Raw genomic sequence first — 16,308 nt, forward strand, 5'->3', positions numbered from 1 at the left:
TTAACGAGGTTGGAGTCTTGAATAACTATAAAAGGACAAGTGCCTATTAAAGTTCAATTGAATATTAATTATAAGATTGAAGTCTTACGTTCTTATGCCATTATTCTATTTTTTTTTGTTCAGTTTCTACTTTTGGTCTCTTAGGGCAACATAAGCAAGTTATAATTTATAAGTCTAAGTTTCAATTAGTAGCATTTTGATCAATCTCTAAAGGAGATTAAACAAAGATTCTCCTAAGATTGAATCATTAAGGTGTCATCAAAGTGATCTACTTAGGTCAAGTCGTATGGTCTCATTCAAGGTATAAAATTTTGAGTTGTATAAGAGTTTTGAGTGTCAAGTAGAATGATACAGTTTTGGTATTGTATCTTGTCATACCAATTTCATATTTAATTGAATTATTAATGGTAACAAACAACTTTTGTTATAATTAATTATTTACTTAATAATTAATTAAATTTCTAACATCATGTATTTCTCTTTTGACCATATTTGTTAATTAATTTAATAACTTTGGCATTCAAGATTAAATATGTTTGTAAAAAATTAAATTTTAATTTTTAGTTTTATGTATATTTCTTTTGTTTCATAATGATTTACACTACTAATCTATATAACTTTTGAAGGTACAACACTAAATTAATGTGTACCTTCATATAATTCAATCAGTTGTTCTCATAATTCTTTTGCACTTCTAAATGATCCCACTTCATTCAATTGCTCCCATGAAAGTTCACAATGAAGTGTGAGAGTGACTTTGGAGTTTGCTTATTTTTCATTTCGACTTCCACTTGTCAAAGTCGATGGGACTCTAAATTCGTTGGCGGGAAGCACGAACCCTTCTTGACGATAATCTAATCCTCGAACTCTATCATAAGTACATATTATATACGAGTTTTCCAAAGAAAAATTTATCTCATAAAAATAAAAAAGTCCATTGGTATTGAATCCCTCTTGCATTGTCATATATAATTTTTCAAGTGGCTTTATTGGCAATAAATCCTTTGAGAGTGGTTGAACTCTAATATCAAATTTAGAAGGTATAGAAGTGTCAGCAATGAATTGTTTGAGAGTAACTAACTCATATAAAATGTAGGATTCTATTTGGCGAATAGGATAAGGTGAATTGCAGCTTGTCTACTCTGCTTGCTAGCAATGCTAAACACCATCATAGCTTATATAGTACTCATCTTCTTCTCCCTTATCTCTCTTTTTGTCACAACTAGTCTCTTCTCCTTCCCTCTCCTTTATTGTCCCCTTCGATCTCTCTGCTCCCTTGTTTGCCATTGTGCCACGCTCTCCCTCTCTCTTTTGCCATTCCATTGCGTGCCAAAGGTGTTGATGTAATCTCGCAAGTCAATCAACAGTCGTGTGTCAATCAAGCAAAATGGTAGATTTTGCACATGCCAAATGGAATGGCTCAACACCAAAAATTATGATTCAATTACAACAACAACAACAACCAAGCTTTATCCCACTAGATGAGGTTAGTTATATGGATCCTTTTATGTCATTGAGCTCCTATCTCCTATTATATCATCATCTATACTTAAATAAATTTCATCTTATTTTATCATTGCTAACCAAGTCTTTTTTGGTCTTCCTCTTCCTCGTTTGATATGCGTGTTTGTCATAGTTTCACATCGCCTAACTGGAGCATTTATTGGTCGTCTAAGTACATGCTCGTATCATCTTAAACGTGTCTCTTGAAGCTTTCCCTCAACAGGTGCAACTCTGACTTTCTCTCTAATGCTCTCATTTCTTATTCTATCTATCATTGTATATCCATACATCCACCTTAACATCCTCATCTCTGCAACTCTTATCTTCTGCTCATGTGCTTGAATCATAACCCAACATTCAGCTCCATATAACATAGCAGGTCTAACTGCGATTTTGTAGAACCTTCCTTTAAGTTTTAGAGGTATTTACGATCACATAAAACACCCAGCGCTCTTCTTCATTTCAACCATCCTGCTTGTATTTTATGTAAAACATCTCTCAATCCCTCCATCCTTTTACAAAAATGATCCTAAATATCTAAAGCTCACGGGTCTAGACTACTCGTCATCTCCTATATTAACTATTATCTCATTATGTCTAATACTGCTAAACTTAAATTCCATATATTCTGTCTTTATTTTACTAAGCTTAAAACCTTTCCCTTCTAATATTTCCCACCAAGATTCTAGTTTAGCATTTACTCCTTCATATGCTTCATCTACTAAAACAATATCATCTGCAAATAACCTCCACCACGGTACTGTGACTTGAATGTGTGCAATGAGTTCGTCCATATTTAGGGTAAAAAGATAGAGACTTAGAGCTGATTTTTAATGTGATATTATTTTTATTGGAAATACTTTAATTACTTTGCCTGAAGTCTTTACTTTGGTCGTTATATTCTTGTACATATCATTAATTAGTTCAACATATATGTTACGATAACATCTCTCTTTTCTAGAATTCTCCATATAATTTCCCTTGAGACTATATCATAAGATTTTTGAAGGGGAGCCTTGGCGTAACAGTAAAATTGGCGGGAGCTTCGAGCACTGGGCTGCCCTTTTTACTCTATCATAAGATTTTTCTAAGTCAATGAATACCATATATAGATCTTGTTTTTGCTCCCGATATTTTTCAATGAATTGTGTAAGAGGATGTATAGCTTCTATTGTTGATCTTCCAAGCATAAACTCAAATTGATTTTCGGTCCTCGTGATCTCCTTCCTTAATCTATTTTCTATTACTTTTTCTCAAAATTTCATGTTATGACTCATTAGTTTAATACCCCTATAGTTTACACAATTTTGTACATCTCCCTTGTTCTTATATAAGAGAACTCGAGTACTTATCCTCCATTGATCAGGTATTCTTTCATTTTAAATATCATGTTAAATAATTTTGTAAATCATTCAGTACCTTGTTTCCCTAGGCATTTTCATACCTCTATTGGAATATCATATAGTCCAATGACTTTTCCATTGTGCATCCCATTTAAAGCTTGTTCTACATCAAAAGATTGAATTCTATAATAAAAATTTAAATTTCTATACTCATTTGACCTACTTAAATTACCTAAGTTTAGTTGGTCACCTAAACTTTTATGAAAGAGTTGATAAAAATACCTCTTCCACTGTTCTTTTATTTATTCATCGTTTACTAGTACCCTATTACATTCATCTTTAATATATTTTATTTGGATAAGATCTCTTGTGTTTAAGGATGTAAATGAACCAAGCCGCTCGCGAGCTATTCGAAGCTCGATTCGATAAAAGCTCGTTTGAGCTCGTTTAATGAGGCTCGTTAAGATAAACAAACCAAGCTCAAGCTTCGCAATATTCGGCTCGTTAGCTCGTAAACACGTTCGTTAAGCTCATTAAGCAACTTTTAAATAAAAAAATAATAGTTTTGATATTGAATTTATAGATTTTACACTCTACTTATGAAAAATATAGACAAATATATTAAATTTATTTATTAGAATAAAATTATAAATTTTAATAATAATATTATAATTTTCTCTAAATATATAATTTAGTTTTTAATGAATATTTAAATTTATTATTTATATTTATTAAGCTCGTTTAGGCTCGATAAAAGCTCGAATAAGCTTGTGAGCCATGAATATATTCGTTAAATAAATCTCGAGCTCGGCTCGATTATAAACGAGCCAAGCTCAAACATTCAAGAGTTCAGCTCGGCTCGGCTCGATTACACCCCTACTTGTGTTCGTTCTCTCACTCTAGCTATTCTATAAATGTCTCTTTCCCCTTCTTTTGTATTCAATTTTTAATATAATCATTCAAAAGTTTTATTATTTGTTTCATTCACTACTCTCTTAGCTTCTTTCTTGGCTATTATATATCTTTTTAAGTTTTCCTCATCCTTACAAGTTACAAATATATAATTCCTTATAAGTTATTCATTTTTCCTTCACTTTCTCTTGTACTTTCTCATTCCACTACCAAGATTCCTTACTTTGTAGTGCATGTTCCTTTAAATCACCGAGTACACTCTTAGCTACTATTTTCAACTTTGATATCATCTTATCTCTGTTGTATTAGAGTCACTGTATATTTCACCGAATGCTTGTACTCTTACCTTCTCCTTAAATATATTTTGTTTCCTATCCCTTAACATTCATCATTTAATTCTAAGAATCGTATATATTTTCTTTCTATTGATACTATGTTTAAGGCGCATATCCAACATTACTAACCTATGTTGGATAGTTAAACTTTCTCTAGGGATGACCTTGCAATCTTTACAAATCTTTTTATCCTTCTTCCTAACCATAAGAAAGTTAATTTGTGATTTATTATTTCCACTTTTGAACGTGACTAAGTGTTCTTTTCTTTTCTTAAAAAAATGTATTAGCTAATATTAGGTCATATGCTATCGCAAAATTTAATATAGTTTTCCCTTCCTCATTTCTCGTTCCAAACCCATAACCCCATGTACCCTCTCATATTCCTCATTTTTCACTCCGACATACGTATTTAGATCACCTCCTATTAAAATCATTTCATTTGGCGGAATGTTTTGTAATACTTCATCTAAGTCATCCCAAAACTTTGATTTGGTAGGCTCATCTAATCCTACTTATGATGCATATACACTATTTATGTTTATAGTTTTTATCGCCACTATTATCTTAAGGGCTATAGTTCTATCTCCTTTTTAAAAAACTACTCCAACAACTTCATTTTTAACGAACTATCTACAATAATACCCACTCCATTTCTTGCTTTACTCTTTCCTGTGTATTATAACTTAAAACCCGAGTTCTCTATTAGCTTTACTTTCCCACCAACCCATTTTGTCTCTTGTACACACAAAATACTAATTCTTCTCCTAATTATCGTATCTACTACCTCCATTGATTTACCATTGAGGGTTCCTATATTCCATATTCCAAATCTTAGATTATTAGTTTTCCAATCATATTTGTTCTAATCTAACCTATGGTGTAAGAACTCTTGCCTATTTAACATTACACCCAAGTTTTTATAGAGATGTAGCGGTCTTTGTCAATACGTTTGCAAACTCTTACATATTTAGCATTACATCCGAGTTCTGAAGATGTAGCGGTCCTTGCCAAGACGTTACAATCGAACCCTGCAATGTGTTCCTTTTGGAGAACAACCTAGCATTAGCACAATAGTTTAATAGATCCATTCATTAAATATTTGCTATAGTTTTAACACTGGCTGATAGCCTAACACAATCCTTTTCCTTTATCCGAGCTTAGGACAAGCCATGGCCGTTTTGTCATGGGCGGAATTATATGGTTCAATTAATTGCTCTTTTGATATTAAGAGAAGAGTAGCTTGATTGAATAACAAGATCAAGTTGTAGGACCCTTGACCAAGTGTCAAGGTTACAGAATTTATAAACTAACACTAGAATAAGAGGACTGCAATCAAATGGGAAACCAATGTTAGGCTGCAGCATTAGCAAACAAGTGTCAGAGTGCAAATCTACCACTAAGGCTAAAGGGATTATTGATGAATTTAATAGTTGTGTGCAAGGTGACCAAACCACAAAGATTATGAATGGATCGACAAGGTCTACATAAGTCAAATTGATCATTCAAGCTACAGTAGAGACGATAGCAAAGACTTCATTCTATTTATTCAAAGTCATGTCACTTCAATTAAACATAATTCAGTCCCATCCCCATACCTACCGAACTAAGAAAATTAAGTTGAAGGAAAATTTGACAAGGAACACGCAAGACATTTAGATAACGAACAACCAAGGTAAGCTTATACTATTAATGTCAAAATACATGGTAATATTAAAAGCATGTCAGATGGTCAAATGAAAGACAAGAAATAAAGCGCGCTACTCCTCTACCTCTTTGCTCTTAGCCTGAAGAGCCAACTTCGCTAAAGTCTTAACTTTCAGATCCTCACCATCAATAAATTAAAACATTTCCCCTTGTAAGATGTCAACCCCACTGACTTCTTGTACTTCAAGGATGTGGGTAGAAAATATGTTGTCCAAATAGTGGTCTGAACCATAGGATCTTATGATCCTACAATCTTGACTAACCTAAATGATCCAAATCCCAAGTAGGATCTGGGATAAGATTTAACCATGTTATAGTTTGATTCAATGCCTACTTACTAGTCCTATAAAGGAACTTAGTACAGACAACTTGATTGGAATATATTAATTTTAAGGATTTAGTATAGCAAATGATTTTTTGATTCATATCATTTAAGGAAGTTTTAAATAATATAAGATTCATATTGACTCTTAAGAAGAAAAATTCATTTTAATTATTGTTATTATCTATCTTAGAATTATGATCTATTAGAAATTGTTGCTTACTATATAAAGATGGAACACAAAATTATATTATGTTTTTAATATATTTATTATGAGTAATTTATATATGACATATAAAATTATAATGATAATGCTTAAATTATGAACTATATATTGAAAAGCAATATATATGATAAGTTATAAATATCAAATATAGTTTTAAAAGATTATTATTAAGTTGTAGCATCTTACTATCCTTTGCATTCCTAAGTAGGATCTCAATCAATCCTAACAACCATTGTACGGAAGATTGTAGGCAAGGAAAAGAGTAACACAGATGAAATTGGAGAGCTCCACCTGGCCAACTTGAGTAAGCCCTCAAAGAATTGATTTGAATCTTTGTGTTTTTTAACGGGCAAGTCCATCTCTTTGAGATGTTTTATGTGTGTTATAATAGTTCGTCATGGGAGGTGGCTAAATCATCAATTATTTTGCTATGCAGTTGGACTTGTTGTCGCCGGAAGGGATTTCTTCTCCTTATTCAATAGCAATATTTATCCAACATCAACTGATCAACCTATCTAAAACATTGACAGTGAATTTGATGGAATACCTTTTAAGACAGAAGTGACTTCTTAGATTAGAATCCAAAAGACAATTAATACATCTTGCTAAAAATACAAGAGAGATACTTTGTCTCCCCTAAAAGAACAACCCACTAGTAGTGGAGCAACAAAAATGATTCGTGATACTAAGCGGCATAGACAGAATTTACTGTCAGCCTCCCTACTGGCCAGCACCAACACTAGGCATTGCCGTGAAGCCGTCGTGACCTCACAATGGGTAACCTCACGATGGCTCGCCTAGCTGTAGGGGTTTTCTATTTTATTTTAGTTTTTCTTTTTTTCTTTCTGAAGGGGAACCTTGGTGCAACGGTAAAGTTGTTGCTTTGTGACCAAAAGATCATGGGTTCGAATCCTGAAAACAGCCTCTTGCAAAAAGCAGGGTAAGGCTGCGTACAGTAAATCCTTTCCCAGACCCTACATGGCAGGAGGTTCATGCATCGGACTGCCCTTTTTCTTTTTTTCTTTCTTGTTTATTAAGTTTAGTTTAGTTTTGGGAATATTTTTATCTTTTTAGGTTTATAGATTTAGGGTTTTAGGGAAATTAATTTATTTTCTTCTTTTCATTTTTTTATTGAAGGGGAGCCTTGGCACAACGGTAAAGTTGTTGCTTTGTGACCAAAAAGTTACGGGTTCGAAACCTGAAAATAGCCTCTTGCATAAAAAGCAGGATAAGACTGCGTACAATGGATTCTTCCCCGGGACCTCACATAACGGGAGCTTTGTGCACCGGGCTGCCTTTTTTTAAAATTTTTTTATTTTTTATAATTAATTCTTTTTCTTCTTCTTCTAGTAATTTCTTTTCCTCTTCCGTTTATTTCCTTTTCTCCTTCCTAAAAAAGATGAAAATGGAGATGAATTATTAGGAAAAGCATCTATAATAATCAAATATTAATAAAAATATTTTAAATTAATATTTTTATATTTAAAAAATTATTGCATGACATGATACGATACCGAAATCATATTGTTCTGATCATAAATTGAAACTCCGATATGGTTTGAAATTTTAAATCTTGGCAACAAATATTGCAATTTAAGAATCTATCAGCAAGTGGGCAGATTTAGCATCCAAAGCTCTAAGCCAATGCCTTTGATGTATTGGAAAGCATACAGTATTGAGGACGAATCAAAGGTGACTTGGATATTGGCAAAAAATTATTGCATTGACTTTTCTCGAGAGACAAGAATCAATATCAAGGAATTTTCTTCTTCTTCCATGCAAGAGAGGGGCATTATGCCCCTATTAATTAATCAAAAATCAATAGTGAAATGTAAATAATGACTCTCATTGTTGCCCAGTGAAACAGGCAGTATCAATGAAAAAAAAATAACAAAGTGAAGTTATAAATTAGTCAGCACGTAATATACGATTTAGAATTTCATGTTTTAAAGGAAGTGTCAAAAACTAACGTACTTCAATTATGATAGGCTTCCCATCTTTCATTGCCTTCTTCAAGTCACCAGCCAAGCCTGACAGAATAGTAGTCTGTTACAATCTAATGATCAAGAGGGAAAGACTTCAATAGCATGAAAAGGCAATCTATTTTGAGTAAGTTGTGTGCTTCAGAGATTAGAATAGGAATGTTAATAATTCTTGACTAGGAATCATTTTGTAGCTACCTTTCCTAACAATCCTGCATTCTCTACAGAACTCTGTTATTAGCTCTTCAGGTGAATTAAAATCACGAGCCCAAACTGGTGTGGAAGTCAATGGGGCACTGAAAAGAAGTATTAAAAGATTAATTTCTAATTCTTAAAGCACAAAGTGGATACACGTACAACTCTGAAGCATTTCATTAGAAGTTAATCAAAGATAAAATTAGACAACAAGATAAGATGAAAAAAATCCAATCCACAAGCTCAAATGGCAAAGTTACTAAAGAGGATGCCAACAATTTAGAAGGTGTATAGTTCTCTTGTTTTTCTTGTTTATGTTACAAAATCATGTACTTTTAGCGAGTGAAAAGACATCATATATACTATGAGTAAACAAATAGTATTACATGTTTAATGTTGAAAATGGACCTAAACATTAAGTCACAAATGTTTGTACTGTTAATGACATAACACTGTTACTAGTAGTATTAATATAGTAGACTTTTGAACTCGTCTTGTAAGTTTTGAATCATACATAGTGCCACCTAGATGTGTGACATCAATACCAAAATAGCAACAATTTGTAAATAACATCTATATTTTTCATGTGTTTTCACTTATTGGGGAGTTGCAGGTTGACATAGAAAGAAGTTGAGGTGGATTCATTTCTGTTCTTTTTTATCATTAGGCACGGTTTAAAAGTATGGTTGTGTTAATTGGAAAGAAAAAATAAATAATGTTTTTTGGGGGGAGTTGCATGTTGACATTAGTAGAATTTAAGATGGGAATCATTTTTGTTGTTATCATTGGGCACACTCTAAAATATCACTTTGTTCTGGTTGACATGGATGGAACATTTTGTCCCATTAAACAACAAATAGAGTGCGTCAAGAACACCGGAACTGAAAGAAAGCACCACGTTCCTTTCCTTTCATCTTCAAGACCAGGAAGCCTGCACATTCTACATCACAATCCCTCATGTTCAGTAACAACAAAAAAAGTTAAGCACCACTTTGGAAGAACAATTCATCAGATTTCATCCGATGTAACATGGCTGAGAAGCGAACCAAGAGACATGATACTAGTGAGTAAACCCTGCCCTAGAGAAGAGAAGCGGTGGTGACCTACCTCACATTGAGGCTCTAGCTTTGTCTCATGTTGAGGTGAAATGTGTCTAGGCAGACTTCTAACATGTATGCTTCTTTCTTCTCCTCATACTTCCTCCTCCCCCTCCCCCTTCCTCTTCTACATCTTGGTTTCTCCCTTTGCCTAATTGGTGCCACCAGCACTGCATGGTCAGTTTAGCACAATCTCATTCTTACTAGGAACTGATACCCCGCTCGACATGAAATTTCAAATCTTGTAATTGGGTTGCTCCGGATTGGTGGTCTTAAAGAAAGGCTACATACAAAAAAAAAAAAGTTGAATTGTCCTACAAGTATGAAGATTTGAAACTAAGCTTTTGGTGGTGGCATGGAAGATGATAAATTTTGGGACACGATGTAGAACATTGAAGAGAGGATGTAATGGAAATGGAAGGTAAAGCTGGTGGGTAGCAGTTAAGGGACCAAGTGCTCTTAGATGGAAATTTTATTAGAATGACCATCAGTTTAGGGGGACAAGGAAAGCCTGAAGATTGAATAAGTCAATGAAAAAGTGAAAGGCTCAGTATCGACCCCAAGACTCTTGAACAATCATTGTATCCAAGAAGGATACACTTAAGGCAACATGAAAAATAAGTCAATAAGAGTATCCGCAAGTTTTATAGGTTGCTAATAATTCTACATCATTCTCAAAATGAAGAGCAACAAGTAGTTGTGTAAATGATCTCAAAATGTCTATATAAATTCTGGGCCAAGAAGAGGCTTGTAGCAGCCATGTAAAGCATAATGTTCCTCAGCAATGTCTCAAAGTTGAAAAAAAAACACATGAGTGTAACTAAAGTAGAGCACCTGAGGGAACTAGTGTCTCCACCAACTATCTCAAGGCTTTGCATGCATCAACCAGCAATCTCATAAAAGACAAGAAAGTCGTGGAGAACTAAATGTTTAATGACCAACAAACAGATGAAAACAATACTGGGTTATCTCTTTTATCAACTCAACTCTACAATAACACACTCTTAAAACTTGGTCTAAATTTTTACTCTACAACTCAACTCAACTCTACAATAATATTTTAATTTACATAAGTAGCATTCTAAAAAAGATTAAACTGAAGACAGAAGTGATAAATCAACTAGTAAGAGAGAATTGGCTCAAAGGGAAGGAAATAGTAGTATCAATTTGAGAAACCAATAGCATCAATAATTTGGACAATCATCCCTAGCACAATCCAATTATGGTTGTGAACAATTGTGTTTGTCCCAACCACTTGAGGTCAGCTGCATAATCCATTAATTAGACTATATGCACAACGCTATTATTAGTAATATACAAATCAATTAAATTTTATTTTCTTATTATATTAAAACTTTCATGGGATGGTGCATAGATGTTGGGCCATCTGATCATTCAAGTCATGGTTTGAACTTCATTCTGTGTTGGTCAAAAAGACAAATTTAGTTCCGCTACCAACCAACATGTGGAAAAGCACGGTAAAAAATTCAAGTTCCACCTACCACCAACAAGTGGGAAAAGCACGGGCGAAAATTTTAGTTCAGCCTACCGACTAGCATGTGGAAAAGCACAATCCATAAAATCACTCCCCTGCAAACCATCAGTGGCGTACAAACCTTAAATGCAAACCCTTCTAGCAATGTTGACAAAGGTGCAGCTCCTTATCATTTACAAAAGACAAAATGCAAGTCTAGCAAGGATGAAACTTGTGTGTGGAAGTCACTAGAAACGAAAGTCTTGTGATGCACTTTTTGTTGCAAGATCTAGTGACCTCCATAGATTTGGATCAATGACAGTGAAATATGAGTCTCGTAGACAAGAAAGTGTTGCTATTAAGAGATCAAGTGTGTGGTTCAGGATACAACATCATTGAGACGAAAGTTTCTTGACATCACTGTTCATTGCAAGATCAAGCAACATAAAAGTCAGGCTTCATCCCAATCTCTTCCTGATCTGTGAGATACATGAGTTCCTCAACTCCACTGGTAATCTTCTTCCTCCTATACTTCCACTTCTCCTCTTTGGTGTTCAGCACACCCTCTAGCACCGAGACTTAGCGCACACAGCATCCCTCATGCCTATTGGGGACTGAAACTCAAGATCAACTCAAGAATTTAAACCTTGATTCAGCCAAGGGATTTCCTTCATATTCACCCGAACATTTTGGCATTCAACTTTACAAAAGGAATAATTAAGGGCATCCATAGTTGTGGGAGCTCTCCAAGAGCTCCCTCAATGCCACATCAGCACCATGTCAAAAGTAAAAAACCTTGCACACCTCTCCACTATAAAGAAATCTCGCACCAACTTCTTTATGGGTCCCACATTTTCTCAAAAAAAAATATTTTAAAAAGGCAAGGAGCGGCTCCCTACAGGAATGAGGGTGCTCCCTCCCACTAGAGCCACGTAGACAATGGGCACTCCCAATTATGGATGCTCTAAATAAAGGAGAGTTCATGAGATGGTGCCTAGATGATTACATCACTTTCCATCTCTATTTTTCTTTATACTAAGTTCACAATAGAATCTATCTATAGTCCATATATTGCATGTAAATACTCTTCCAAAACTCAAAACTAGTGGTGCATAGATATTTCTCATTATATTTTTCTTATAATATTCATGGAAAAATTTACCATCAAGATAGTCTTAAGTTTGAGGAAATAAAATGTTTTATTGTTTTCAATAAAGATACCTATTATATAAAATCCTAAAGTAAACCTACTACATCTAATAATTTAAATCTCAAGCAATGATGATGAAATGACTTAGCTATTTATGTTGAATGAAATCAAAGTGAAAACCTAGTAGTGTTGATCTTTTAACATCTATAATTGACTAAGCTAGGGAAGGAGAAGCAAACTTGTACCTCGATAGCGGAGAGCAATGGACGAGAAGCAAAGAAGAAGAGGTAGGAGAAGAGATCATGACATGGTCCTTGAGCCTTTTCCATCGTCATCCTAAGTGGATTGATTGGCAAATATTCAAGGTTAGGGTGGTCAAGACTCCAAATTCATGCACAAGAGGGGGGAGCAAGTGTCGAAAGTTGTGTGACTATCAATTGAAAAATAACTTTTACATCATTAGAATTATTTGACTAATATTAATTTATAAATTACTCATCATATTTTAATATTAATTAACATATAAAATATAGTTAGTTACTAAATATTATATTTAGTTTACAAGAGAAAGTTTAGAAATAACTATTGGAAGGAGATGATAGTACCAACATTGACGGTGAATATATAGTGCACCTTTCTTTTCGATTCTTGAAAATTTCAAAATTTAAATGCAATTGGTAAATTTGAGTATGCACATGTGCGATTAATATATAAAAATTGTAAATATATAGCACAAATAAATAAAAAATAATCACAATGCTAATAAATAGGTATAAAATGATTTAGAGAACATACTCTTACTCCATAACTTGTCAAGTGCCCCTCAATATTCACTAATTTACCCCTTTAAATGAAGCATTGGGTAAGCCTCCACAAGTGAGTATGATATAGTGCTAGTGTTGAGATAATGTTTCTCGCTTGTGATTAGGTTTGATTATGGTGTTTTGATGATTTGACAATATGCTTGAATTAGGTGTATTCAGGTGATTATTTGACAATATTTATTTGACCAAGATTTAAAATCTCGAGTCGTATAGGAGTTTTGGACTTTGGCTTATAAGATTTCAGTACCATATCATGCCATATTTGTACGGTTCCGATACTTATTTGATTAAATTATTAATAATAACATAATTAATTCCCCTTAATAAATGTATTTTTAATTAAAATTTTAATATAACTAATTATTTAGCTCATAAATCATTATATTGTTAATATATGTTGATTCTTTTGTTTATTAGTTTGATCATCTCAAATTTAAAAATTAGAAATGCCCATAAATTTAGTTTTAATTTTAAGCTTTAGTTATATTTCATATTTCTTTCATTCCATAAGAATTTATAAGTATAATTTATTAAATTTTTGTAGGTAAAATACAAAAACAAATGAGATCTTCTCGAGCCCAACAAAAACTTCAACATACTTTACTTTTAAATTCTGGAAAATTAAAGCATTTTCATATTTGAAAGCATAGTCTCAGTGCTTTTGTGTTGATTATGTAATTTTATTTGAAATGAATTGATATTTGCATGAATTTATTTAATTGTGTTTAAAAAAATTTTATGAACATTTAATATAGCATTAATATCACTTTTTATAATTTTGTTTGATAAACCCTAAATAAAAAAGTGTACGATGCAATGAAATAAATTAAAACTTTATCATTTAATTTTAATTTGATTTTGTTTCTTCATATAACTATAACTATTAGGTGAATGAAAAAAAAGATTCAAAATTTATAAATTTTAGGATGTAAAATATTATATTTAAAGTTTTTAAAATTAAATATATGAAACTTGATTTGAACTCGACTCGATTAAATTTGAATATTTTAGGTTTAAATTTAAAAAAAAATCATATTCAAATTTGAAAATTGTTGTTTTTAAAAAAATAATTTTATTTGACAACTCCACACCAATTGTGATTGTAGTGTATCTTAAATGGTATCTCAATAAAATAAATTAAAATATTTTAAAATATTTATTTAATTAAATTAAATATTTTTTATTTAATTAAAATGGCGTATTGAACTCTAATTATTTGTTGATGTTTGAATTAAAGTTAAGAGAAGGTATAAGGAGGATAAAAAATTTGAGATTTAATCAAAGTGGCAAGTCATATCCTAATTATTTTTTATCATTTGTCCACATAATCTATATGGGTATTTACAGAAGTTTAATAACTAACTAATTAAGTTTAATAACTAACAAAAAATTTTCCTATTTAATTTTTTATATTTTAAATTATTTTTTAAAGAAATAAATAACTAATTAAGTTAAAGAAAAGTAATATGTTATATTTTATAGGCAAGTGGAAGTTGTTTTAGGATTAAATTTTATAACAACTATGATGATTACGATCAAATGAGTTTGAACCAAATTGGATTTAGATTTATTTTAGTCTATTTAAAACTAAACTAAATTAACATATAAGAAAGTTTGGTTCAGTCTTAATTAGATTTGGTTAGTTTTATTTTTATAAGGTTAGGAATAACATAATTATTTAATTAGGTACACACCTTGTTGCCTACCACCCGAGTGGGCAAACCGCCCATCGCTTGGAGTGGTCATTGTGCCCACCGCTTGCAACCGACCATCACATCTGCTTTCCATTGTGTCTCTCTCCCGTAAATTTTTCCTCCTCTTCTCATTCTCTTTGATCTTTCTTTTCTTGAGTTGATCGAGCTTGGGCGATCAACTTGGTTAATTGATTGGGGAGCCAATTTGTAGTGCTGAAAAAAATGATTTTTATGTTATTTAATTGATTTTAAGGTCATCATATATATATATAGGGGTCCGAATAACTAATATATTAAGGGGCTGCTTGGTTCAATAAGGGGAATGAGAATGGGAATGGGAATGATATTAGTGGGGAATGATAATGAGTATCATTAATTTAATGGGGTTGCTTGGTTTAGCAAGGGGAATGAGTATCATTAGTAATGGGAGGCTTTTTCAAGGAATGAGTTTCAAATCACTGGTTTTAGTGGGGGATGAATGATTGCTAACAAATAAGGAATGAAACCCTTGTGAAAAAATGAAGCCCTCAAACCAAGCACCTATATTTCATTCCTTTCCCATTCCCCATTTATCAAACCCTCTAAACAAGCAGCCCCTAAGTAATTAATTAATGGACCCAACCCAATTAACTAGTCAACTAACCTTCCTTACCTTTTTAAATATATTTTATTGAGAAAAGATTTCCCGCTCAAATTATTATCGCCGCCCCTCCCTCTTCCCCCTACCCTTAGCAATCCTAAGGGAAATTGAGGAAGAACGATGTTGGATCACCTCACATCATTCTCCTACGTCAAACGCTCGATATTTTTTCACCCACAAAACGCTAAGGCAAAATTTTTAACATTATTTCCTGCACTATATGGATCATATTATGTATGTTTTGATGTTTGATACATATTTTATTATTAACGAATATGTTTTTCAATTGTTACGACAATTTGACGAAGTTCTAATGACTTTTTGATTAGAAAATGTTAATGTTGGAATTTTCGAGATTTGCTGCTGCCATAGGGACATTGGAAGGGGGTTTGAGGGGCTGAGAAGGTGGGCTTATGTCGAGGTAAAAGGTTGTTGTCAAGGGGGGAGGATTGCGTTGTTTTTTACGGAAGTTCTATCGACTTTTGGCTGGAATTTTAATGCTGGAAATTTTGAAAATCTGTTGCTGCATTGGGGATGCTAGAAGGGATTGAGGGCTAAGAGGGGGTGCTGCTATGTCAAGGAAAAAAGAGGCTGGTGTCAATGGGGGAGGGTTGTGTTGTTTTGACTGAAGTTCTATCAACTTTTGACTTGAATTTTGATGCTGAAAATTTCAAAAATCTGCTACTGCCTTGGGATGCTGGAAGGGGTTAAGGGGCTGAGAGGGAGTGTTGCCAGGTCAAGGAACAAGGGGTTGGAATCAAGGGGAGAAAGGAGGGTGGATGGCTACGTCGAAGGGGGGCTGTGTCAGGTTGGATTTTTTTTTTTAACCCAACCCGAACCCGATTCAACCCAAAACACCTAAAACCCCCGACCAACCCGATCAACCCGAACCCGACCCATATAACCC

General features: G+C 33.1%; 1 protein-coding gene across 2 annotated transcripts in view; it reads right to left on the bottom strand.

Moving 5' to 3' along the window:
* LOC121981468 overlaps positions 1 to 16,308 on the bottom strand; it is a 69,041-nt gene that overhangs the window by 34,357 nt on the left and 18,376 nt on the right. For both annotated transcript variants that reach the window (XM_042533999.1, XM_042533998.1), the window contains exons 3-4: positions 8,526 to 8,623; positions 8,320 to 8,375 (exon numbers count right to left, since the gene is read on the bottom strand). In XM_042533999.1, the coding sequence (XP_042389933.1) occupies positions 8,320 to 8,375; positions 8,526 to 8,623 (154 nt within the window). The remainder of the gene's footprint in view (positions 1 to 8,319; positions 8,376 to 8,525; positions 8,624 to 16,308) is intronic.

Source organism: Zingiber officinale, chromosome 5A (genome assembly GCF_018446385.1).
Source record: "Zingiber officinale cultivar Zhangliang chromosome 5A, Zo_v1.1, whole genome shotgun sequence".
Classification (NCBI taxonomy): Eukaryota; Viridiplantae; Streptophyta; class Magnoliopsida; order Zingiberales; family Zingiberaceae; genus Zingiber; species Zingiber officinale.